The sequence below is a fragment of the Lates calcarifer genome, linkage group LG1 (assembly GCF_001640805.2).
Source record: "Lates calcarifer isolate ASB-BC8 linkage group LG1, TLL_Latcal_v3, whole genome shotgun sequence".
Classification (NCBI taxonomy): Eukaryota; Metazoa; Chordata; class Actinopteri; family Centropomidae; genus Lates; species Lates calcarifer.
In genome coordinates, this window is record NC_066833.1 from 2,835,533 (window position 1) to 2,860,711 (window position 25,179).

Below are 25,179 nucleotides of genomic sequence, written 5' to 3' on the forward strand. Positions count from 1 at the left end.
TCCTTGTAAATTAAACCTCTGAAGAGCTCACTCCACCTAAACTCTCCCAGCATTCTCCCCATGTATGTTTTCATCCTTGTAATATAAGAAACGAAATTCCATAACTATCATAAACAATAAGCCAATCTTGCTGCAAACAGATGCTGAAGAGTCCTTATAGAAAACAAAAAGGACATATAATAACTCTGTTCTATTGTCCACTTCCCTTTTTACTTCTCCACCTGAACATGTGAGAATTATCCCTGATGATAAACATATGAGGTCTTTGTAGCCTGGATACACTCTCTGGCTTTTGGACTTATTACAGCTCATCTATGGTTTCCACAGCTGTGAACTGACAGTGTTGATGGCTTCTGTCTTGTTGGTAGATGTAGCCAGTGCACAGTCAACATAAAGCACACATCATTCATTCCACGGGCAATCCCCCCCCCCCCATCAACTTAGAACAGTGCTGGAGGAAACAGTGCAATGCCCTGTAATCACAATGTGTGTGAGCACGCTGGCCAGATCTGAAATATGGTTCTGCTTTAATGCCTCGTGTCTTTTATCATGTCTCACAGGGATTCCCACCAGCTCGTGTAAACACACAAGCAGACTCACAAACAAGCACATCAAAAAAGCATCTGTGTTCTCAGAACTTTTCTCCCCTGAAGCATCATTTTTTGTGCTAGCTTACACTTGAATAGACTATTACTGCCAAATTATTCATATGCAAGAAAACAACCTTTCAAATTATGTGCACACATCCCATCCCCCTGTAGTTTCTCCATTATGACATAAAATGAAAACACACATGCTGTTTAGCTGATGTGCTGTGTTCTTTAATTGAGTAGTGTGTGCGTCTCTTTGTGAGGCAAATTTGTTTCACCTCCCACTGTGTGTCTATGTCGAGGTGCTGTTTGTTGGGTCACCGTTGTTGGAGGGAAAGCTGAACACATCCCCCAGAAGAGCAGAGTAACTGATGTTTTTCCCTTCAGCCCCGCTGGAGTCAAACCTCGCCTTCACATCAAACTGGAGACGACAGGAATACACAAGTCACCACACAACTCTGACAACATTAAAATACTTAGTTGTCATTAACTGACTGCTGTAGTTCCCACTGTGGTTTTACTATTTGTTGCCCTCCTTTTAATATTTTGACTTTGTTATTGTCTCTCTCTGTGATACATCTCTTCCTTTATTTGTGTTTTATATACTATATACAACTTTAAAAGCATTGTAAATCTTCAGTGTGTATCAAATGTGCTATATAAATAACACTGCCTTGTTTAAAGTTTTAAAACTTAGTGTTGCCTTTAACCTCCATTAGACTGATTAAACCTCATACACAGAAAACAAAAGAACTTCTTTATAACATTACAGGCCAAATGTAATTTAGCTATTTCTTTAAAGCAGGAAGCAGGAATTGGTCCCAAGGTTGTTAAATATAATGAACAGAAAGAAAGAAAGAAAATTATAGAGGTAATAAGAAAATTGGAAATACCAAACTGGATATGAACTGTTGCAAAGACCAGAATGGCATCCAAGAGGAGGTGAGTCAATCTGGGTCAGTCAACATGACATTCTTATTGTGTTCTCATTGTGAGACACAATACTGGTGACATCTTCAAAGATGCATAAGTCTCCGAGGTTATTTTTTGGGGGGATGGAGGGTTGTTTTACCTTAGAGCTTTTCAAGCAGGGCAGAGTAGTTGAGCAGAGACTGAGCGACTAGTTTGGGCTTAGAACCCGGTGAAGCAAAGAGCAGCTGGAAACCGTGACAGACGAAAACAGAGAATTAAGTAAGAGCGCTGCGTCGGCATACACATACTCACACACCCAAACACACATGCCCAGACAAACTGATTCAGTCCGCTCTCATTCAGTCCATGCAAACCTCCCTTTGTTGTCATGCCATGGTGTGTATCTCTCATGCTCACCTGGTTCTGCTTAGATTTGGCTCTGGCAAAGCATGTTAAATCAGCATTACATAGGAAAGATACAAATGCAAGAGAGAAGAACAAAGGAGCTACTTCCTTCCTTTTTGACCACCACTGCGTGTGTGTGTGTGTGTGTTTCTCTCTTGACTCATTTCCCATGCACAATAAATTGTTGTCTTGTCTATTTGACCATTTCTTCCCACTCATTTCATTTGGCTTTTGGCTCACTGATCCACTGAGTCATCACAGGTAAGGGTAAAATGTGGATTGATTTTTACTAACAACTATTTAAAAATCTGTGTACACAATGGGAAATCACTTTTGGTACTTTTCTGATTCACTCTCCTCTAAAAAGTTCTAAAAAGTTTTGTATCTGTACTACTGCTGCTCCTTTCTCTCACCTTTAAGGTGTCTTCAGGCATTACTGGGGGAGCAGGGTACTCTACCCAGTTAATGCCAGCCAGGAAGGCATGGTAGTCAATCTCGTCTCCATCTGCAAACCTCCAGTAGACATGCAATGCATTCAAGTTAGAAACAGGTATATACTACTTAAAAACCTCAGAAAACAGCTCCCACTTGATTTAAACGAATCTGTTTTGCACTTCTTCCAGTGCATGTTTTATTGTAGTATTCAGTCCAAATGCTGGTTCAGAAAATGTTCAACCATGCCAAGAAAAATTTCTGGGCAAAGAATTGGACCATACTTCACAATCAAGTGAAAACAAAGCATTCAAAACCATTCTGAAAATGCAATGGAACCTTGAACTGTTCTACCCTGAACTGCACACTGATTAGTGGTCTCTTACTTGCTGAGCAGACCACCAAGCAGGTTCTCAGGCAGGGGAAGTCGGAAGGCCTTACAGAGGGTCTTTGTCTCTTTGATGGAGAGACGGCTGGTTCTGGGGACAGAGACACAGGTATCCAACATAAGATAAAAAGCCAAGAAGCCCCATTTGTGATATTAGTGGTTTGGACCTACATCAGACTGCTTGCCTGTTTGTAGTGAGTCGTTTGAATAAAGTTCAAAGACAATACACATGCTCCTTAGAGGCTAGAATCTTCTCTAAACTGAAAATAATCCACACTTAAGGATATTTTTATAACTTCACAAGAAACACTGAGCAGGTTCTCATCATTAGTTGGTGCTGACAAGTTGAAAAATATGAAAATATGCCAGCAACAGCAGCTTATACTCTTATATCAATATATTATTTTTAGAAAAGTGTCTCAAACTGAATTTGTATGAAGACAATGTGTGTGTGTGTGTGTGTGTGTGTGTGTGTGAAACTGAGGATCCTTGTCCTCTGAGACCACAGTTGTTTTCCACAGTAATGCCAGACGGTCCAGAGGCTCATTCTTGTCATGCCATGCTCATTACAGGGATGTTGATGAACAATTTGACGCTAACTAAGGGTGTCAACACAGCTGTAATAAACAGACATGTCAGTTTGACCTTGTGGCACTGTTGACCCTCCATTTCAGTTGGCCCAACTGATTTTAAAGATCTACTGCATATGAATGAGCAGTTATATACAGTGTGCATGCATTAAATGTGATTTTATGCACAAACAGATGAGGGAGGTAACAGACAGGGAGAAAGACACAGAGACAGAGGCAGACCAAGTGTGTGTATGTGTGTGTGTCCTCTGGCCTGCATAGCTACATGCCATACAGGTCTTTAGGGTTCATCTGGTTCCAATGCTGCACTCTCACACTGCTGGAACTAATCGTTGCTCTGAGATATGGGGCCACCGGCTGCACGATTGATGTCTTGTTGTGACGCTGTTTCCCTCTGTGTGTTTCAGTGTGTCTGTGTTGCAACAGTATTTTGTCTTTAGCGAATGTGTGTGTGTGTGTGTGTGCGCGTGTGTGTGTGTGTGGCTTACTTGTGTCGGTCATGATATGTGAAGGCTCTGGCCATATCAGGGAACTCTTCAAAGCTCTTCTTTTTGAGGAGGTCCTGGGCCACAGCCAGCATCAGGCCCACGTCCACCTCAGGCTGCTTGTGCTCTGAAAAATGTCGGCCCAGTACCAGCACCTCATGCTCCGACAGACTGCAGTCCAGGCCCATCAGCAGGCCCCTGCGGTGTATACAGGCACACAGAGTATAACACACATAAACTGACAGACATGAGTTAAACGAGTGGACTCTGTTCATCCACTTAAGTTCAAGGGTGGGTACTGAAAGGGTACCTGAATGACTCATAGGGGATGAAGCCAGTGTTGTTGGGGTCACTGAGAGTCAGAAACTTCCTGATCTCACTCTGTTTCTCCTCAGGTATGGAACGTAGTTTACTGAGGATGTTGCCCACGTTGGCTTTGGGGAACTTAAGACAATCACACACAAACATACTCTCTTTAATCACACGTAGCCTTATGGCTGTGTCATAACAATACACAGGTAACACCTGATGGTTTGGAGGTTAGAGCTGGTCAACTGTCCCTGAACCAGCCTGTGTATCTATGTTAGCTCTTGCAACCTTTTCCAGAGACCACTACAGAAAATAAGCCTGTGATGCCAAAACCTTCTAAACAAAACCATTCATAAACCTTAGAAAACCACAAGAAACAAACATTCCTCCCTTAGCTCCCTCCCTACCTCCTCAGCATGTCGCTCCATGTAGCTGAAGGTGTATTCATCTGCATCGAGAAGCTGGAAGTGCTTATTGTTGATGCAGAGGGTAGCTCCCACGTACAGATCCTGAGCTTTAAAGTACTCAGACAGCTCGCTCTTAAACAGCTCCTGGCCTGGCTTCTTCACACGACTGCGCTCCAAAAATTTACCACCAAGCACACCTGGTGCACAATGTGTGAGAGAGGGAGGGATAAGAGAGTGGGTAATTCTTAGTTGTACTTACATATTTTTTCAACTTCACAGAAAATTGGTCCACAGTATTTATTTTTATATTATGTTGGCAATATGTTTTAACTTATAAATCAAATTCAATTCTAAACTTAATTTAAATTCCACTCATACTGTTTTGTTTTACATCATTTCAAATAGTTGGATATCTTATTTTAGAGCCATACTGAAAAGTCCCTGAACCCATGACATACTATTCATCTTACACTATAATAAATATGGTCAAATGTTGATTTACATTGATGGGAATGTCTCCGTCCCTGAAAAGGTAGGTCTGTGAACTTAGTGTCATCTGTTTCATCTGTTTTCAAAAAGCGTCTGGAAATGGAAACTGAATCTGACAAATCTAATGTTTACCACGAGAGTCATACATTTGTATCTCATGTCCGGGGAGCACTTCTGGTGCAGCTTTTGTCCAAACGTTTTTACCTGAATTCCTCTGTGGCCGTTCAAACACACTGATGGAGTCATCACAGAGGTAAAAGGAGATGATGAACGCCCTCTCTCTGTCAACTGGATCGGTGGTCACCATCTTGGCGCGGAAATTCAGGACATTACTGTCTAGGCCACATCTAGCGGGACATATACACACTAGAGTCTGGGTCTTCCATGAACACACACAGACACAGATATTTCAGTGTGTAATTTGATTGTGACTGTGACTACAACTCATCCAACCTGTCTTTCTCCATAAATTTGCAGAAATCTTTCTGCGGGGGCTTGGGCAGCAGGCCCTGGCAGGAGCTTAGTGAGTCCTCCTCTGAGCCAAAGCCATTGTAGGGGGGCACAAGCCTCTGGGGCTTAGGGGCTACAGGAGCTTTGTACTGCATTGGGGTGAAGTCCTCTGAGGGGAGGAAGGAGAAAGAAAAGACAAAATACTTGGAAGAAGAAAGAAACCCAGGAGGAGAGCTGTAATGATCAGAGGGCAGCAGGTAATTCATCCATGCAGGAGCACGGCAGCCTGGGTCTGACTGTAACCCTAAGCTGACCCCTGATTGCTCAGAGTCAGACAGGACCGTCTATCACAGTGCCCTGTCACTAGGGGCTCCGCCTGGTTTACCACTGTGACTAATGCTGCAAGCCTTGAAACCTGCCCTGGGTGGCAGACACATCCAGGACCAGCTTGGGTTTCTCCTGCTGGGGAGCAGTGTGCCTCTTGTGGTCCCAAGTGCCTTTAACTGTGGAGGCATGGAGAAATACCAGTGCTGGAGGGCCTGAGTATCTTATGTCAGGTGGACACTGGTGCCAAACTATATTATTGGTTCTAATATCCATCGACCAAAGATGGGCTGAGAGAGACAGAATATTAGACAGGCCACTAGAGGAGCTCAGTCCATTTTTGTAAAGAATAAAATCATTGATCAGAACATTTCTAGATAAAAATACTTCATCCTCTGAACAAAGGTGTCCTGTACCAATGGTGTCAGGGATCAGGTTTGTTGGAATCTAATAGCTCTCACTGATGCTTGCTCTTACTGCCCCCAAGTGTTAAGATGAATCCAATGCAGGGATAAGCAACAGATAGCTGAAGATTCAATCCATGCAACTGTGTGACTGAGCAAAATGTCAAACTGCTGTTGTGAAAGGAAAGGTCTGAGTGAATCATCGTTCACTCACACATCATTTAATTCAGTGTAATTCGCTGAATGAACTGATGTTTTAAAGCTGCCTGTTTTGTCTGACGAAGCTGACACGCATATGTTTTAATCTAAAAAATCAACAGTAATGGTTACCTATGCCGTATTTGGAGCGGTAGTATTCTTTGGTGAAGTCATCGCAATCAGTGATGAGGACTCTTCTGCCAAACACATTCACCTCCCCACCTACGGTCAGATCACAGTCCTTATAAAACTCCTCATGGACAGCTCCTGTCTGCAAGAGAAAGAGAGAAGGAAGAGGGGAGAATGAGATGAGTGACAGACCAATCTGAGACTCTCGACTTGTCTGACCTTTTGAATTTGTTAATTAACCTGGTGAGGTCAAACAAATATAGATTCAAAATATAGAGTCAAAATGATATTCAGGTACAAATTCACCTAATGCACTTCATGGCTGAAACTATGCTGACATGCAAACATATGTCACTGTTGAACATGTGATTCCAAATTAAGGGTGTTAATATGTTACTACATCACCCTCCACTCTTCTGGGAAGGTTTTCCACAAGTTTTATGTAACTTGGTTGCAGGAATTTACTCTCATTCAGCCACCACAGTATTAATGAGGTTGGGCAGTCACACAGTTCTAGTTTCAGTTCATCCCAAAGATGTTTAATTCACTTGTTGTCATGTTCGTATGTTTGTAGCATGAGCATGACTGAGACAGAGCATACTTTGAGGCTGTCCAAGATATAGCGTTTTCCCTGACTCTGGGAGGCAAACACGTTGAGCACTGTGCGGTCTGTGATCTGTCCAGGCTGCTTCAACTGGGTTGGAGCATTCTGCAGAGAGATAAGAAACAACCAGAGATAGGCACAGAAAGAAACTAACTGCAGATATGAGCAACACTTTGCATATAGATAGAGAAGAGAGAGAGAGAGAGAGAGTTATTTATTAATTATCGTATTATTATATAATTATTGTTGTTTTTATTTATGTTTTGATATATATATATGTTGTGATGTTATGCTTTGGCAACATGTTTGATCTAAAGCATCATGCCAATAAAGCCAACTAAATCAAAATTGAAATCAAGAGACAGGAGACAGAGAGAGAGGCATTCTAAGAAAATAAAGTAAAGAAGTAGAGAGTAGAAGTAGAGTAAAGAAGTGATCTGTCATTAAGGATGTGGTGATTTCCCATTGGATGGTGGATTCTGGTCAACCTTTAGGGCTGACATTTAATAAAAGACATCAGAACAAACAAAATTACTGGGCTGAAAACACACACACACACACACACACACACACACACACACACACATGATTGAGGCCTGGCTGTCTTTCAAGATGAATTAGGCTTCAGTCAGTAACTGGAGGAGAAAGCCAAAATGCTTGAGGGAGACTGGATGCTACAACAGTCCTGTCAGACTGAATGAGGTCTGAGTGAAGGCAGGGATGGTGGGAGAGAAATGAAAAAAAAAGTCACCCAACCAGAAAGAGAGGTACTGCAAGGTTTGGAGTAACCGTCAATAAATGTAAAATGTGCTAAATCTGAAGGCACTAAATGTATGAGACAGGCTGTGAAACCTATTCTACTACATTCATGTGCTCTCAAAATGTTTCCCACCACCCTCTAAGATCTGTGTTTTTTATTCCTTCCCTTCCTTGACAACAAATATTTCTCAGTCTTCCTCTCTCCACTCCAATAACAAAGACAACATTTTTGAACAGCTTCTATTGTGGTGCCTCACCTTAGGTAGTTTGCAACGGCGCAGAAATTTGGGCAAGGCATCTCTCCCAGAGTTTGGGGGGATGACCTCCCGGATCTCTATGGTGTCATCAGCCAGGAAATAGTGCAGTATGAGCTCTCGTGGGTCCCCGAACATGCTCTCTGTGTCGTCCCAAAAGCAGTAAAAGCGCAAGACTTTGCGGTCATGATCCAGAAACTGCTTCAATGTGTCACGCCTCTCGTACGGCCGAAGCGGCTTCATACTCTTCTCGGTCTAGAAGAGGGGTATTATCATTACTTATAATGGCTTTTGCTTTATTATTGTGTTTTATGTGATCCTTGATTCTGCCATGTTATTTTTTTGAGAATACCTACAGAAAATAAAAATCCAACCTCCAAACAAAGGTCTGGCTCTGATGCCTACCTGTTCCCTGAGGTTGCTGTAGGGGTCATCAGGTACAGTGGTAGGGTCACTGAGGCGCACACCAAGTTTTGTGAGAAAGTTACTTGTAAAAGAGTCACAGTTGGTCACAGTAAATGTGCGGGAGTACAGCACCATCTGTTGGTTGATGTTGAAATGGAAAATGTTGTAGAACTGGTCATCGTTTGGGGGAGGCAGTGGGATACGGTGGCGATGGATAAGTGTTCCTGCCACAAGGAACAGCAATGACAGGTGTTAAATTGCTTGACATATCTTTATGTTCATATCTTTATATATGTTTACTTTGGGTGATGGCTCAGTTAGCCAGCTGGAATCTTGAATGCTGAAAAAGACCTTTTCACTTGAGGTATATTCACAAGATATTTCCTGTGATATCACAAACAGATAAATTATCCTTTTTCACCTTGAGGGATGCCACTGTTCTTGCACTCTGGCTCCACCACCTGTATCGTATCATCTTCCAGGTAGAAGTAGATTTTACACTTTCTGATTCTGTAAGTCTCATCCCGTGCCTCGGGCACAGCTTCCTGGAAGTATGCCTCAAAACACAAAGCCTGGAGGGATAAAGTGGCATTTTTTATGGCTTTTTAGTCAAGTTTAGCTCAGTTTAGCTGAATATTGACTTGTCAAAACAACACTTCTTTGATAACTTATCTTACCTTATCTTATATAACCAAAATATAACCACAGAAGTAAAACTGGTGAATTTCAAGACATCTCACCTGTTTGTCAAAGGCTACCCATGATGGTAAATCACTGCCTTGTCCTTTGGGGTAGACAGAAAATTTTGGTTTAATCTTCTGGCCAACTAAAAGCTCTCCCCCAACACCTGGCTTCTCAGATCCCACCAGCATAGGGACTCCATTAGAATAGTCAAAGTGTTGGGACTTGTGGAATCTCTCCTTCCCCAGCTGTGGTACAGAAGATAGAGAGCATTTCTAAAACTGTACAGTAATATTGATGTTCTGTGGTACACAATCATTACATTAACATTCCCCATCCTTGTTTACTTTTAAGACTTATCTTAAACCAGCATTAGTAGCTTCTGATTACAGTGCTGACTGTTGGATGTTTGGAAACAGAAATAAATGACATATATAATTTTCTCCCTTTTTAGTTTACATATCCCTCTTGGTTTTATTTGGTGTAATTCTGTTTGTTTTGAGTTTGTAGTAGGGGTGTTTATTTAGAAGGGTATTTGTTAAGCTTCCTACCTCTCCTGCACAAGCTCTTGCTTACTTTGGACCCATATATCTGACATCTGACATTACAACTGTACTGGACAATAATATGTGTGCATAACTGGGGAGGTGTAACTGATCCATTTCAAGACAGTCTGTTCGCTAAAGGCCATCCATGAATGTAAATATAGTATAATAATTGTATTTTTAAATGTGCAAATAAAAAAAGTTACTATCTAAAAATTATGTACCACTACCATTTATCAGAAAGAACTGACAAAGTGGAATTGCATAATACTATATTTTGGACATTCAGTATTAATAAGCACAAAAATCTTGAATTTTGTCTCCACAACAGCCTTATCACTTTTTACAGGTTGTTTTATGGTTTAACTACTATCATGCACCTGTAACGTCAACACAAGGTCTATATATAAAACTCTTATCTTTATCAAAATCACATCAACTTGTATCTGTTGTCTACCCGTGTAAATTCAGACAGCTCGTTAAATTGCTAAATACACTTGCATTTACCTCTGCGATGTTAGCTGTTAGTTAAGATGGCATTAGTTCTAACTTTCATGCAGTGCCCAAGCTGACATGAGTTAATTCATTTACGTGGAATATACAAAATATAGAAACCTTACGTGTTTATTGGGAGAATTCCCGGGTAGAAATGGTAAAGCCATGTGGGTAGTATTTCAAACAGGTCGATTATTTCCCTTGTACAACTCACAAACAAGCTAAATTTTCTGTCGTCTGTTATTGGTTGCCATGGAACCATTTTGTTTGGGGTCGTCTCTTAGCAACGTTCCGACCGGAAGGAACCAGTGAGACAATTAAGAAATTTAAAAAACATGTTTAACAAATTTAACTCTACCTAAGAAATTCTGAGTACTTCAAAATGTAAATTTAAAATGTGAACTGGATACATGTACTGTGGAAATAGATCATGTGTCCTCAGTAACATGTTTTAAAGGACAACCTGGTACTTTTGAACCTCTTTGGAATGTGCTAGTTTTACTTATGTAATACAAATTCAATAAAAGCTCTATCTCCATAATGTTATCAGACACTTTCATTTACTTTTTAATTATGGGCACAGAAACAAAAAGTAAAACCAAGCTCAGTTAATAAATAATGGCGTCCAGGACACAAGGTCATAAGTAAAGACATGCTAATAGCATTAGAAATGTGTTGCCAAAAATAAATGTGAAACATTTCAACTGATTCTTTTTCTTTTTTTTTTTAATTTGTTCAAACATACATAGTGACAAACCACAGCCTTCAGAACCTAAAGCATGAACTTATGGCTAAACAAAATACATTACAAAAAGAGATGCAGGGGAGGCTAACATAACCCATCAAACATGGTAACACCTTCAAAAAGGCAACAATCCCGAATCTATCAGCACTTAAGAATGAAATTCAAGTTTTAACCCTGACAATGATTGATTATGAAGTGTGGTATTGAGAAATAAAACACTGGCATTGATAGATTCCTATGGGTACCATCTGCCATGTAAGGTGAAGTTAAAATTACTTGCACAGTGCTTGGCTTCATTATGCACAATAACAGTGCATACTATTCCCTCTGATACAATGTCAGTTTGGTAAAAATAAATAAATAAAATGCAACATTCCAATAACATTTACATTTTTAAAATAATTTAGCATGATATGTATCATTATTTGGCCTGGAAAGTGAAGTACTTTACTATGGTCATTCAGGTCTAACCAAGACGTTCCTCATCCATACTGACTTGAGGAGACATGGACATGGAGGTACAGTATTAGACAAAATGATGTGCAGCTTTTGTAGAAACATATAGCTCCAAGCTAATCTGAAATAGGTTGCTTGCTGTCAAATCACTTAAAAACCATCCAGCAATGATTTATACTTTTTCCCCTACAGTTAGTCATGACATCAAAGAAACACAGATGCTTCTTATTTGGCAGGCCCTAAGATGCCAGGCCAAGCAGGAATCCTCCAACGAAACCACCTGTGACAACAATGTTTTTCTTCACAAACTCTGTGGACTGAAAAAGACGGAAAATGTTTTAGGACCATGTTAGATCAATAAATCACATTCAAATGATTTTTTTCACAGATTCTCCCAACTGATTTTCAAGAGCAGAGAAAAGTAAAAGGTGTTCTTTCATATGGAAGGTCCATGCTACCATGGCACAGATTGTTTCAAGATATAAAACTTCCAAAGCGAATGAGAAGTAAACACTGTGTGGCTGTAAGTCCAGCATCTTTGAAAAGGTCACTGCAAACAATTCTATAACTCGTAATTTGTTTGAAGGTGAACAAAGTCTAATGAGCTGCGCTTTTAGGTTTAAAACAATGAAACAACAATGTAATTTGTAATAGGTCAAAATGAAGCAATACATAAAATGTTGTGGTCTCACCTTCTCAAACAATGTGTTTAGCTCCGGGGCTGCTTGATTGGTGCCCTTCTTTAACTGCTTCTTAGCTTTGTTGACATCCTTCTCTACTCTCTTCCAGTCCACTTGGATATAGCCACTATTGTTAGCTATCTGGAGAGAGAGTCAGACAAATGAAACAGATGACAGGCAGATTCACAAAAATGTGTTTTTTTTACTCTGTTGAAAGGTTTAATACATCTGTGTTTATGCCCAGTGATGCAAGGATACCTGTAATAGCAGAAGACCTCCCCCTACAGCTGTAGCAGCAACTTTTCCAACCTTCTGGAAGAGGTATCCTGCACACCTAAAATAAATAGGAGACGGAGCATGAAGGTTAAGCTAACACAAATAATGACTTAAGCTGCCTTTAAAATCATAGAATTAGTTTAAAATGGAAATGTGTTTGAGTTTTGTTTAAGCATCAGCAACATGCTGAGAGTAAGCTGCATAATTCCCCCTAGCAGCCACAATATACAGACACCAGAGGTACAGTGGGGGTAAAGGAGAGACATGAGACAAGATAACAGAAAGGGTCAAATCAGGATGCAATCAAAGGCCATATGCCCAATGTCTGATGTACATACATTTTTGAGCCATTCAAAAGGTTTTACGTTGTGTATGTGACATTTTATCAACAGAAAACTAAGTAGGAGAGTTAACGAGGGGGCACCTGAAGGGATCGTCATACATTTCAAGGGAGAATACTTACCATCCACTCACACCGCCTATGGCTATCTGTGTGGCCACGGAGTATTTCTCTGCTACAGGGCCGGAGTTTTTTCCGAACAGGCGGTTCCACCATCGCTGACGTTTGGCGTACTCTGTCAGGTCCACGACCTTGTCGTAAATCTCCTCTTCTACGTCTTTGAAAAATAAAAAGTCAGCACACAATAGCACCGAACTGATGCCTTGCAGTAGAGACTGCCTAAAAAGGCAGCACGACCATATTAGGTTCATTTGCCATAGGACTACAACTGTTACAAACTTAACACATTTTGAACGTACAGATGTAATTGAGTAATAAACTGAATCAGTCCAAGTGTTCGCATTACATGGCTTTCAACATGGCAGAGGTAGCTAACGATAACTTCATTGGTGGCTGCAACCGAAACTTAGCGAAGTTCTCAGGCCCGATGATAAGTTAGCTTGATCAGACAACTAAAGCTAAGCGACAGTTGAAAAGTTAGCTCTAGACGTTGCGACTGTAACGGCGTCTCAGCGGGAGCAAAAACGGAATTTTATGGATACACAAACGTTAACAATAAAAGTTAACAAACACGCCCTGTAGGTAATTCATGCTTAGAGAATACCGCGTGTCCCAGTTAAGACAGAGATGTAATTAGTTTATAGGCCTGCTTACCCTTGTTGCGGTTCGCCATTTTGGAGTCTGTCCCTAGCTGCCTGCACGTCCGGCGTCATTTGCATAGTTTTGACGATCTAAGTAAAAGAGAAAGCAAGACACGGACAGGTATACCTGTTAAATAATATATTCATAATCACACCGCAATAATACTAATACTACTACTACTAATAATAGTTATTATATATAATACGTTTCTAGTGCCTTCTAGAGCAAACATAAACATACAGTATAACTTACATACTGTTATAAAAGCTACATTCAAGTCTAGATACTTGGTCAGTGTCTATATATTTGGCATGTTTGGATGATAAACAGAAGGTGAAAAATTGTGTACAAGAAAGTGGCAGTAGGTGAACAGAATATAGTAGCGCAAGGGTGTGTGGTAGTGCAGGAATAAATACTGTATTAAGTAACTATATACTTAAAGCAGGTGATTTAAGAAAAGAAGCATAGTTATAACTGTCTTTTTTAACTATATATAATATAATAAATATAACATAATAAATATAATACATACTGTATATAAATGATTACAAGAAAATGTGTACCTCTACTACTACTAACAAACAAATGTGATGTAATTAAATAGGAAAATTCTAAAAATAACTAAACAGTTGGCAGAATCTTCCAGCCATCAAGTGTTGGTTTATCAGCAGTAGACCCATGTGGTGCAAAAATGCATTGAAGGCAGTTGAGACACAATTGTAGACAAGCAAAAGTTGGTTAGGTTTTTAGCCAGTGCCTTTGAGGCTATTGCCAAATGGAATAAATTAATGGATGGATTTCAATCAACATGACAAAAGGATAACTTTAATACTGCAGCAATAATTGCAGCTTAGGTGGCAAATGTTTATCAAAACTGACTTTAAAATATGTCCATAATCAGATAAGTAGTTCAGTGAGGTGGAGGCAGCTTCTGGGACTAAGCTGTCAAATCTTCAGGGTTATTTAAAAAATGCTTAGAAATAACAAAGCCCAATAAGCTTCAAATCAAAAACATGATACAACAAATGATACAACAAATTAGTAGATTGTCCTCAGCACATTTAACTGGCTCCCTGTTGTAATAGATAAATCCCACATGACAGAAATACCTGCTTTAATTAACAGTATGTTGTCCCACTGATTGTCAGTTTTGTAAATTGAATTCTGAGGTAGCTGAAAGAAGGAGACATGTTGTCCATTTTCCTTCCTTCCCAACATACAGTGTAGTGATGTAGTGTGGATGTCTGGTTCATGTGGTTTATTTTTCTAGCTGCTGATAACTGAACTAAAGCAGGATATAATGTGGAGACGTTTTCAGAGTAGCTACAGTGGGGTTTGATATTATCTTAAATTACCCAGGTAGTTAAACTACACAAATAGATTTATCACAAATACTAGGAAATATTACAAATGCTGTTTTTGTCAGTGAACTTTCACATTTATTTCAAGTAAATTCCACAAGTATAATTTAGCTTCTCCTTTGTGAAAATGTAATATATATGAGAAGAATGGTTACCAGAAAAGAGATAAATGGAAACGAGCATAACAGACCACTGACACAAAACCTGTGGATGAGCTGACTACTAATGTGCAGTTACTGTGACACTTACAAGTACATACATTCAATTAATGTGAGATTATAGTCTTCTAGTTGACTGATTTGCTTCATCTTAGTTTATTGTTTACTATTAATGGATTTTATTTTTTGTTGGCTTTGCTTCTTACTCACCTTATTGAGTGTTCTATCTATCTATCTATCTATCTATCTATCTATCTATCTATCTATCTATCTATCAAAAAGTACTGTATTTGTGCAACGTTGCAACAAACATCCTTGACAGCCGCCCCCCATAGACAAATATGACAGGTATTTCGACCAATAGGTTGCCTTAAAATACAGTTACGTAATCATAATATAGCGTAAGGACCCAATCATGAGACTTGGGGCGGGTCTTAGAAGCCCATTTGATGTGTGCGTGCGTGTGTTCGTTCGCGTGTGCGCAACACATCAACTGGAGACAGTCATGTGACCGCAGACACAGACCACTGATTGGTCAGGATGGGCAGAGGGCGTGCCGACGGTGGCGGCGTGCGTTTGCCTCTGTGACACAATTACAACAACTTTGAGCCGATGGTTGGGGAAGTTTGCGATATTATCAAATAACACTCACTCCTAAATCCCAACATTACATCAACTTCATGCATAAATTGGCACTGGAATACACGCTGTGTTTTGATGTACAATGAGGAGTGTGGAAGGTAATTTGAAGGGATCATTTCCTTGAGGATTTGGCAAGAATTACGCTACGCCCCGTTTTAGTCCTGGATAGGTGTGCAACACTTTGGTTGTTATTGCATTTTGCCGGAGTTGCTCGGTCCCGTTGATCTTGCCGTTTCTTTTCCATGAAATCGTGCGGAGTGTCGCTCACCGCCGCTGCCTCTGCTGCTGCCCGGAGTCTCGGCGTTGCTGGTAATGACGAGGAGAAAATGGCGTCGGGAAAAGCGACTGAAATCGAAGAGGACTTTCCGAAGCTAACAGCGCAAGAGAAAGAGAGCTTGGTCGGAATTGACAGGTTAGATGATCTCTTGTGTGAACAGTCTCACCTGGTGCTTTTCTGTAATTTCGGTTTTTCTTCGCGCAGTTTGAAACAACAAATATGAATGCCCCCAAGTAATACGGAACCGCCTGTGTGTTGTCTGTCCTCTACTTGCAGTTCACTGTTTGGATTTCATAGGCTTCAAGAAGATGGCGCCAGAACGAAGGCCTTGCTGTTAAAGGTATGCCACAGAATAGGATCACAGTCGCCTCTCTCCGTTATCTCCCCTGATTAGTGCATATCCCACCTGAAATAAGTGGTACAGACCTCCCAACGCCACTCTTGCTGTATGACTAGCCGCGACATAAGACAAGCTTACATTTTCCCCAACTTTGAAGATGAACCAGCGTCTGACTGTAAAAGCAGCTCTCAGTTACGGACATGATTATTGCAAATACCAAGAAACATTTGCACCACCGTGCACAGGAAAAAACGACCCCAATGCATTCATGTAATTTATAACAATATTAAACAGGCCCAAAGTAGCAGACACAACGTTGTGCCCCAGTAAAATTGCAGGACGATATGAATCTCCACCCTGCTAAAATCGGTTGTGTCATCGGTATATGAGAGAATAGGTACCATGCTACGTGATAGCATTGGTGTCGACTGTTGAAAACGTGTTTTGTCGTTGCATATACATCGCTATCAACGTTATAGTCCACAAGGAAAGAAAGGCATGTGTGAGGAAAACACATTAATGTTGCAACTGCTTTTACTTGGCTTGTTACATTTGCGGTGCAGTCAAGCACCCGTTGTAAACTATGGGACTCTGGGGTGAGATTAACAAATGTTAACACCTTGCTGCCTGTTATATATGCCGTGCAAAAGTATAGCAATGTGCCCCACAAGAGAATAAATGCACTTCAATGAGAGGAGAGACGTTAAGATGACAGAAATGTTGGTATCCCACTCAACCGTCCGTCCCATCCTCAATAACGGCAGCGGAGAGTTTGGGTTGTGCGTCAGCTCACTCTGGTAGCATGTAGCGGCTAACTGTCCAGCGGTTTTCTCCCTCCTTCGGTCGCACGTATTGCTAATATGAGACTACTTAGCTGACATTATTGAAGGTGAAACAAATGCACAGTGATAGTTTAGGGTTGCAAAAATAATGGCTGCTTGACTTGGCCCAAGATGGCGGGGATGGGAAGAAAATACCCAGCAAACGTTTGCTAGCTAACTAGCAGCGGTGGCTAGGCTAATCACCATTCGCAGTAAAATATATCACGACGAAGGCGTGCAGGGTTAATAACAAAGATGACCCATTAAACAAGTAGCCACGGGCACCCACTTAACGAACTGAACGGTGCTTGGTGTACACACAGCAACCGTGTTCATGCACTCCATGTTACTGCCGCTGCCTGTGCCTGACCTGTGTCTTCAACATGTGGCTGCTGGGTTTCTTCTTCTAAGGTTAGCTGGGAACATTGTTTCCATAGGGTGTACTTTCACATTAGGCCCAGCCATGCACTCAGTTATTCCCCTTTTTCCCTTTTTACTTTATACCCTGCCATATATCTGGCCAGACAGGCCCATTCACATCACAACATTAAACATATATGGTCTGATAATGGATCTTTTTTGTGTAAGGCTGTGTCACATCAAATACTGCTGTATCTTTGGTGGAATAAATCAGCTCTGATACCATGTTCCCTTTACATTCTCTCTTTGGACTCTACCATGTTAAGCTGTGGGGGAAGGAAGAGTTTTACTTCAGCACGAGACACTGTTTTACACAGATATAGAGCCAGGGCACCTAAATACAAGAAAAAAACATTATAATAATATTTTGGTGCCAGTATAGTTTTCACCAGCATGTGGAAGTGTATTGTTTTCTTTGCTGAATCACACCATCTCTGCAGGGTGCTCTGCTGGGCCATATCTAACCTCTGTGGCACAAATTCATAAGTAGAAGAACAGTTGGTATAATGCCAGTGCTGCCAAACTGTGTCTAATATTTAATGATTTTCATCTTGAGGGAATGACATATCTGTGGATGATTCCTTTTGTGAATGTGGGCATGCATGCTTAGAACTGTGAGGTTAAGGTGATAGGGATCACAATGTGATTAACTAACAATTTGATTTTGAAACTTGCAATGTATTAAATTTCACTAGTTTTTCTGCTAAAAAAGACTTTCAGCAGATTGGTATCAGAATGAGCTGAGGACACTTAATTTAAAAATAATCCAGGGAATTGTTCAGAGTTTTGTCATAACAAGAGCCAGAGTCTGCAAATACACACCTCCGAATAGTTTGCTCCCTGTGTGTCATTTGAATTGTGCCTGTGCTGGATGGAGCGAAATGTAAATTAGAAGGATCACAAGTTACTTGCAAGTTGCTCAAACCAAGAAGCCAATATAAAATGTATTCTATATTGCCTGCTCCTGCAAGCCAGATTTACAGTTCTTGTATTAGCATTGCCGACTGCTATAACCAGATAACTTAAGTGTGGTGATGTTGCAGGCTCCATGAGTGAGAGAAACCTTTATCTTCTTTTGTAATACTGAATACCAGAATGCATCATCCACGAGGTTACAAAAAAACACTGCATTAATACACAAATGCACAAAGGTCTGGGTAACTTCAGAATAGTCTGGGCGAGAACATATTGTAAAAACATACAGAACTGCACTAGAATAAGTACTGTATATCCCAGTGCAATGGTTTCATTTCACCCAGTGCTTTGCTTTGGGCGTTCAGTCTTATGACAAATGCATTACTGAATTGATTTAGAAAGCTATAGTTGGTATCCATTTCATTTTTGTTACTGCAAAACTCAACAGGATTACTATATATTGAAGATGATGCTCTATTAAACATAAAACACCCATTTTTATTTATTGAAATAGTTTTAATTTAATGAGACATATTGAATCCAACGAGCGAACACACACACACACACACACACACACACACACACACACACTCACACTCACACTCATTTGCTAATCATTATTCTTCTGCGGCTGCAGCATGGGCTATCAATAGTAATTTGTTTAGCCGTTGTTTAAATACTGACTGACAAGGTCCATATTTGGACGTACAGCTGGTACTATGCAAAACAGCCTGGAAGGCTTGGAACCCTCAGTAGCACATCAGTCAGTCAGCAGTGTCTGATCATCACCTCTAATAAACCTCAACTACTGGCCTAGGCATTAAGGTCAAGTTGTAATTATATTGGCTTTTTATACCTTGGTGGTTTTTGTGTAGCATGCATAGGATATACTGACTGTTAAACTCTCTAACTCTGCACTGTTATTGTTCTTTCATGTAGGCTGTTAGCTGCTATGATGCCCTCATCCTAAAAGCAGAGGGGAAAGTGGACCCTGACATTTTCTGTCAGCTGGGCCACTTCAACCTCCTGCTGGAGGACTATGAAAAAGGTGAGACTCTCAATCCGAGGAACCTTTCTGCTTGTCATTGTTTCTCACTCTCCCCTCCTCCCAAATATCAGTCATTTAATGTGCTTTGTTTTTCTGAACACGTTATGTAGGTGAACACCAGTAAAACCTGGTTATTCTGATTAGACATTTTGTGCTTGTCTTCACATCTTTCCTGCTGGGAAGCAATGCAGCTGAATTGAATATCTTGAGCTTTTAACATTGTCCCAAACCATTCACTCTTGTGTTTCTCTCTCTTTCTGTATCTCACCTTATTATTCACGTCTCAATTTTTGCAGCATTATCTGCATACCAGAGGTACTTCAGTTTACAGTCGGACTACTGGAAGGTGAGTTTACACAACAATACGCAAGCGTAACACATCCAATGTGAAATCTTCTTTGTAGCACTTTTAGAGGCACTGTTTGCTGGGAACGATCTGTTCTTTCTGACCTCGTAAACTGTTGTTGGTGTAGTCTGCTGTTGGGCCCTCATGGTCCTCATTTCGAACACAGACCATTGCAGCACACAGTAGAATACTCAGAGAACACTAGTGCAGTGACACACTTTCTGTTTATACATGGTCTCTCAGTTTTAGGTGTAAATGAACCCAATTCTGTTTAATATTTTTTAGTCAGCAGTCAGTACTTGGTGTCCATCCTAATAGCTCTCTGTCAGGCCTGTACTGCAGCCATCTTCACTTTTTGCTTTTTTTGTGGACTTTTTGTTTTAAGTCTTCATCAGGTGAAACACATGTTCAAATGGCTTGTGGTCAGGTGACTGAAATGGCCAGTTAAGAATAGTTTGACCATTAAAAGTATGTGTGAAAGATCCTCTATCTGCTGCATTTCCCTAAAACTGCGGTGCTTTGTTGGACTTTTCATGCAGTTCAAAATGAATGTGAACATCCTCAGACACTCTAAAATAAGTTAATCTCAAATCCAGTGTGCTGGTATCTAGAACCAAACAATGAAAGACATATCACTGTCCCACTGCTGTGTATGCACTATATATGGATAATAACTCAAATTCAGGTCAGTGCTAATACAGAGCAGCATATTTGGTCCACAGGAATGGATCACTTGTGATTCTACCAGTTTGTCTGACAGTTGATTATAGATCTGTGGTTGTAGTCAAATGGGAATATAGCAGGGTTTTCCCCCTTTTTGCTGTTTAATAATGCTGTTCCTCGTTGGGGGTATTAGCCTTTTTGATAGGTCTGCTAGAAATTTTAGTGAACTTTGAAAGCATAGCAAATGTTACTTATCTGTTCTGAGAGGTAAAGAAATTAAATGTTACTGAGCAGAAATGAGAATCCTGTAGCTGAATCAATTTGCATCTAGAAAAAATGTCCTGCGTTCTGTACAGACTTTGGGCTGTCGATGATGTAGATGAATATTGACAGTGGTGAGAGGAACTGTTTGAAATCTTTGGTCATCAGTGCTAAGTGATGGCCTAATTGGTGAGACATGTCCACCAACGGCCAGTGTAGAATTTAATCCCACAGTCACAGTCTGTAGCTACAACCCACACCTTCAAACTAACCAATCAGAATATGACATGAAATGGTGCAATGCAATGCCAAATACATGACTGCTAAACAAACATATGCACCTCAGGACAAAATCCAGCCCTTGTCCTCGTCTTCATTTGAGATTTTTGATGCATTGCACAAGCAATGACCAAAGCTTGTTTTGCTTTGAGTGTTGCTGGTGGTTGATACAAGTTAATGACATGTCTCCTCTTGCATCTGTTTACATTGTAGTGCTCTGATTCAGCAGATATTTATTGCACAATCTAACATGCCTCAAAGTGTATACCGTTCTGTCTGACAGCTAACTGCAAAGATTTCCTTAGACCCAGTGGTCTAACACAGTGCGACATACAATGAATATGTAAGACTGATGCTATCATACAATCTACACGCACCCTTGTGCATTTAGACGTACTCTTCACACCTTCAGCAGGAAATTCAAATGCATTTTCAATAAGTAGCAAACTCTATAAAGTGTAATACACTTGCAAAATGTTGCACAAAAAAGGCAAAGCATTTTTCACCTTCATTTTGACAGGGCAGTGGAGAGAGACAGGAAATAGGGAGTGAGAGTAGGGGAATGACATGCAGTAAAGGTCCAGCCAGACCAGCTGCTCAGGGCACTAAGGCCCATGTGGTATGTGCCCCAACCATTCGGCTATGGAGCGCCCCCAGGCAGTTGCTTATTTACATTTCCAGTACTTACAGAGCAACATTATTATTCATTTGGTGTTGTGTTTGTGTACACCTGATGAGTCTAAGTCCAACATTCACTCTCTTTTTTTAAGCTCTGTTTTTGGTCTCTACCAGCTCTTGAGGAAAACATCCAATATTTAGCAGCTAAATGCCTCACTCTGTTTGATGCAAAGCAGTGTGATTGAACCAATACAGTAAATCTATGTTCAGGATAGTTAAACAACAAGCTGAAACTCACTACCAAGTTATCACCTGATATATTGCTGTCAATTGATCTGGCTGATCAGTTAAGTGTTGGCCTTGTTTGGCCCTGACATTTAGCAGGCCTGGATTCTGACTTTTCTTTTGCTTAACTTGGCTAAAGGTACATTATTTGTCATTCCAGCAAAATTAGCTGCGTAGGATTTTTTGAGGGCATGATCTTATTCTGTGGATTTCAGTATTATTTCCAGAAATATTCGCCTCCGTTTAGATTACCTACAGTTCCTGCTCATGGCCTGGAGATAAATTGTCCAATCAGCTGTGACATGATGGCGTCCAGCCTGTCCTCCCCATGCTGTCTGTGTGGATGAATAGGCCTGTTTGGTTTGAAGTTTCAGTGTTTGGAATGCCCATTAAACAGAGGTGCTGAGAGTTCAATTGTGATCAGATCTGACAGCTCTGGGCTTCTCGGTATTACAGATCTCCACTGTGAAATAAGGATGTGAGGTCCTACACTCTGCCAGATGATGGTGTGGGGCAGACATTTCTTGGTGGCAGTAGTAATGTAAATAGCCTGAGTTTTGGAAGAAAAAAAACAGAGCTTTTATTGGCCAGGGCTAGACTGGTGTGATAATAAAGGCTGGAACTTGTCCTCTAACAGGGAAGGGGATACTTTTAGGGCAGAAAAACGTGTCAACTTGTTGATGATGGAAATGCACTGATCTATGCTTAATGGGTTTGTGCGACTCTCTGGCTGAATCTCATTCATTCAGTCATGTAACTCTGCTCACTACTGTTGAAACTTTGAAAAAAGAAAATCAGTTTGAAAAAGCCCATCTACATGTTGTAGTTTAACTTCCATATGAAAGAGCAGCCAGTAGCAGATGCTGACTCGAGTGATAATTAATAATTTGAGACTTGATACCTTATTTTTATCTTACTCTAAAGAAGAAGGTGACAGTCCTGTTTGTAATGATTGAGATGAGGTGTCAGCTTCTTGTCAGTCTTCGACAGGGCTTAATGTAATTCTGATGCATGTCCATTGGTGGGTCTCATGTCTTTTTGATATGTTATATTAAGATTAGTGCTATTGCCTATAGTAACAATATTGCTTGCCCTTATTGCAGCATGGGGGTGTCTGGGTGTGTTTTATGGCTTCTTCTACTAGAAAATGGTTTCTTGCATGAATGTACAACAGCTACTGTAGGAATTATCAGGCAGTGCCCCCAAAAACCAAGACATGAATGGATAAATAAATGAACGTGACCTTCAACTGGTAAAGAGATGTTTTGCCTCATTTTTAATTATGAACATGATGTATGTAAAATACCTTTATAACCTGGTAAGGAGCTAAAAGCCAGTAGTTCATCATCATGATGATGTCAACTGTAATCTTTACAATGTGCCGAAGTACTTCTGTGTTGACTGTTTGTAACAAATTTTAACACTTTTTCTCCAGAATGCTGCCTTTTTATATGGCCTTGGCATGGTCTACTTCCGTTACAACGCATTTCAGTGGTAAGTGCTTTTTAAAACGTCTTCTTCATTGCATGCATGGTGTCAGCCAGTCTTACGATGATGATTTTTCTTGTTCATTTTGGAAACATGGTTTGACAAAGCTTTACTGCTTCTTCAAGAAATACGCTGACATTTTAGCAAATACACACTTGCTTTCTTACCTTGAGAAGGATGAGAACATCGATATCTTCATTTCATTTTACAGAGTTAGCTCCAGGATGTGTTTAGCTTGTCTTGCACAAAGACAGTAAATGGGCAGAACTGTCCAGCTGGCTCCATTTATGATTCTGTAGTGGACACAGTTAGACAGTATATTTCCTAAAATGTTAGACTGTTTCTCTTAACATGTTGAGCTCTCTCTACCTGGGTATCTTTGTGTCTTGTCATATACATGCAGTGTTATTCTGTGTTTCCTGTAAAGTATTTGTCACTGAAGTGTCCTCAATTGAACGCTATTGCCAGAGATGTGGGGATAAAAAAGACAGGTTTCCAATAGCAGCTGACATTATCTGTCTTCCCCTGCTACCTTTGTGCCCATTGAGCATGATTTTTCTGCTTTAGTAAGCTACCATAAAAAACATTACTGTTTTCTTAATTTAAGCCAAGACTTGAAACCTCACCGCTCATTTGAACATTCTTCTAACTGGATGACCTGAGTTTTTGCTCTAATGCTGCAAGGAAGCAGCATTACAGCCCTGAATCCTCACCAGTGGCAGGAATTTTAATTTGTTTGTGGGAATAGACCAAAAAAGGAAGAATTTCTCAAATAGCATGCAGCATGTTTATTGTTCGCAGTCAGTCCATTACCCACCGTGGCTCACTTTCTTGAGGGGATTGTGGTGCTGAATGTGTGCTTTCAATCGTACAGATTTAGATCCAGTTTGGGACGACATTGGGTGCAATGAGCCCCGCCTCTCTCTCTACCACAGGGAGCAGAACACCACTGCCATCATAGCTTTTCGTCTTTCTTGGAGTGCTGATAGCTACAGTGGGCTTGATAATCCCCATCAGTCCTTCAGTTTGACAACATGTCTGTTACAAGTGAAGTGTCATCTTTTTAGTTCTCTACCTTGGCACATTCAGGCTATGATTTTACAGCCATTAAAATGCAGCTGTTTAATAAATGAGCTTGGGTTGAATCTTCACACCAGAGCTGTGAATTTTCTTTGTTTACTGTCATTTTGTGTTTTGGATATTTACCACCAGCTGTCCAACATGGACAAGAGCCGATAATTGTGCCTTTGCAAATTGTAGCTTAAACTCAGTTGTACAGCTCAGGGTTTAGGCAACACTGACCAGTTAATTTCACTGGCCATCTCATTTCTCACTTAACCTGTTACCTCCTCCAGTGGCAGGTGTATCAGGCAGTTAACACTGCACTGGTTCTGAACTGAGCAATTTTACCATCATACGCTGGTACCTCCCCCACCTCTGCTGGCTTGCAGTGGCCCTTCTTTTCTGTTTTGCCTTCTGCTGCCCCTCCACCTCTCATCCATGCCCATCCATGCCCAGGAAGGAGTATTATTGTCCTGCCAAGTTTGTATGTCCCCATCCTGAGGCGTGGGGAATGTGACAGTGGGGGATGGGAGGGTGTCATGCCGGACTCTCGAGGATGGATTACGTCACCCTGAGCCCGAGGTCCAAAGGAATGCTGAGCTGTCAGCCCTGTGAAGTAACATTCACAGGGCTGAGGTGGTGCTCACCAAGAGAGACGCTGGTCCAACTGTCCAGTCTGTT

General features: G+C 40.7%; 3 protein-coding genes across 3 annotated transcripts in view; 1 reads left to right on the forward strand and 2 right to left on the reverse strand.

Moving 5' to 3' along the window:
- Positions 1-447: 447 nt before the first annotated feature.
- efhc2 (EF-hand domain (C-terminal) containing 2) lies at positions 448-10,523 on the reverse strand. The gene is made up of 15 exons (XM_018697346.2): positions 10,381-10,523; positions 9,275-9,463; positions 8,956-9,106; positions 8,535-8,758; positions 8,133-8,384; positions 7,114-7,221; positions 6,516-6,654; positions 5,461-5,626; positions 5,212-5,354; positions 4,519-4,715; positions 4,113-4,246; positions 3,806-4,000; positions 2,726-2,818; positions 2,321-2,420; positions 448-1,011 (listed from the first exon to the last, which is right to left on the reverse strand). Exons 1-15 carry the CDS (start codon positions 10,420-10,422, stop codon positions 883-885), a joined length of 2,262 nt encoding a protein of 753 aa, XP_018552862.1. The 5' UTR covers positions 10,423-10,523; the 3' UTR covers positions 448-882.
- A 443-nt stretch (positions 10,524-10,966) lies between these two features.
- Positions 10,967-13,603, reverse strand: fundc1 (FUN14 domain containing 1). Its single transcript, XM_018697310.2, has 5 exons — positions 13,527-13,603; positions 12,876-13,029; positions 12,395-12,470; positions 12,149-12,277; positions 10,967-11,773 (listed from the first exon to the last, which is right to left on the reverse strand). Exons 1-5 carry the CDS (start codon positions 13,543-13,545, stop codon positions 11,696-11,698), a joined length of 456 nt encoding a protein of 151 aa, XP_018552826.1. The 5' UTR covers positions 13,546-13,603; the 3' UTR covers positions 10,967-11,695.
- Positions 13,604-15,326: 1,723 nt separating this feature from the next.
- kdm6a (lysine (K)-specific demethylase 6A) overlaps positions 15,327-25,179 on the forward strand; it is a 34,222-nt gene continuing 24,369 nt past the window's right edge. Inside the window, 5 exon segments of the mRNA XM_018697309.2 lie at positions 15,327-16,087; positions 16,229-16,292; positions 19,388-19,496; positions 19,793-19,842; positions 23,384-23,442. Of these exon segments, the coding sequence (XP_018552825.2) occupies positions 15,918-16,087; positions 16,229-16,292; positions 19,388-19,496; positions 19,793-19,842; positions 23,384-23,442 (452 nt within the window). The 5' untranslated portion in view covers positions 15,327-15,917.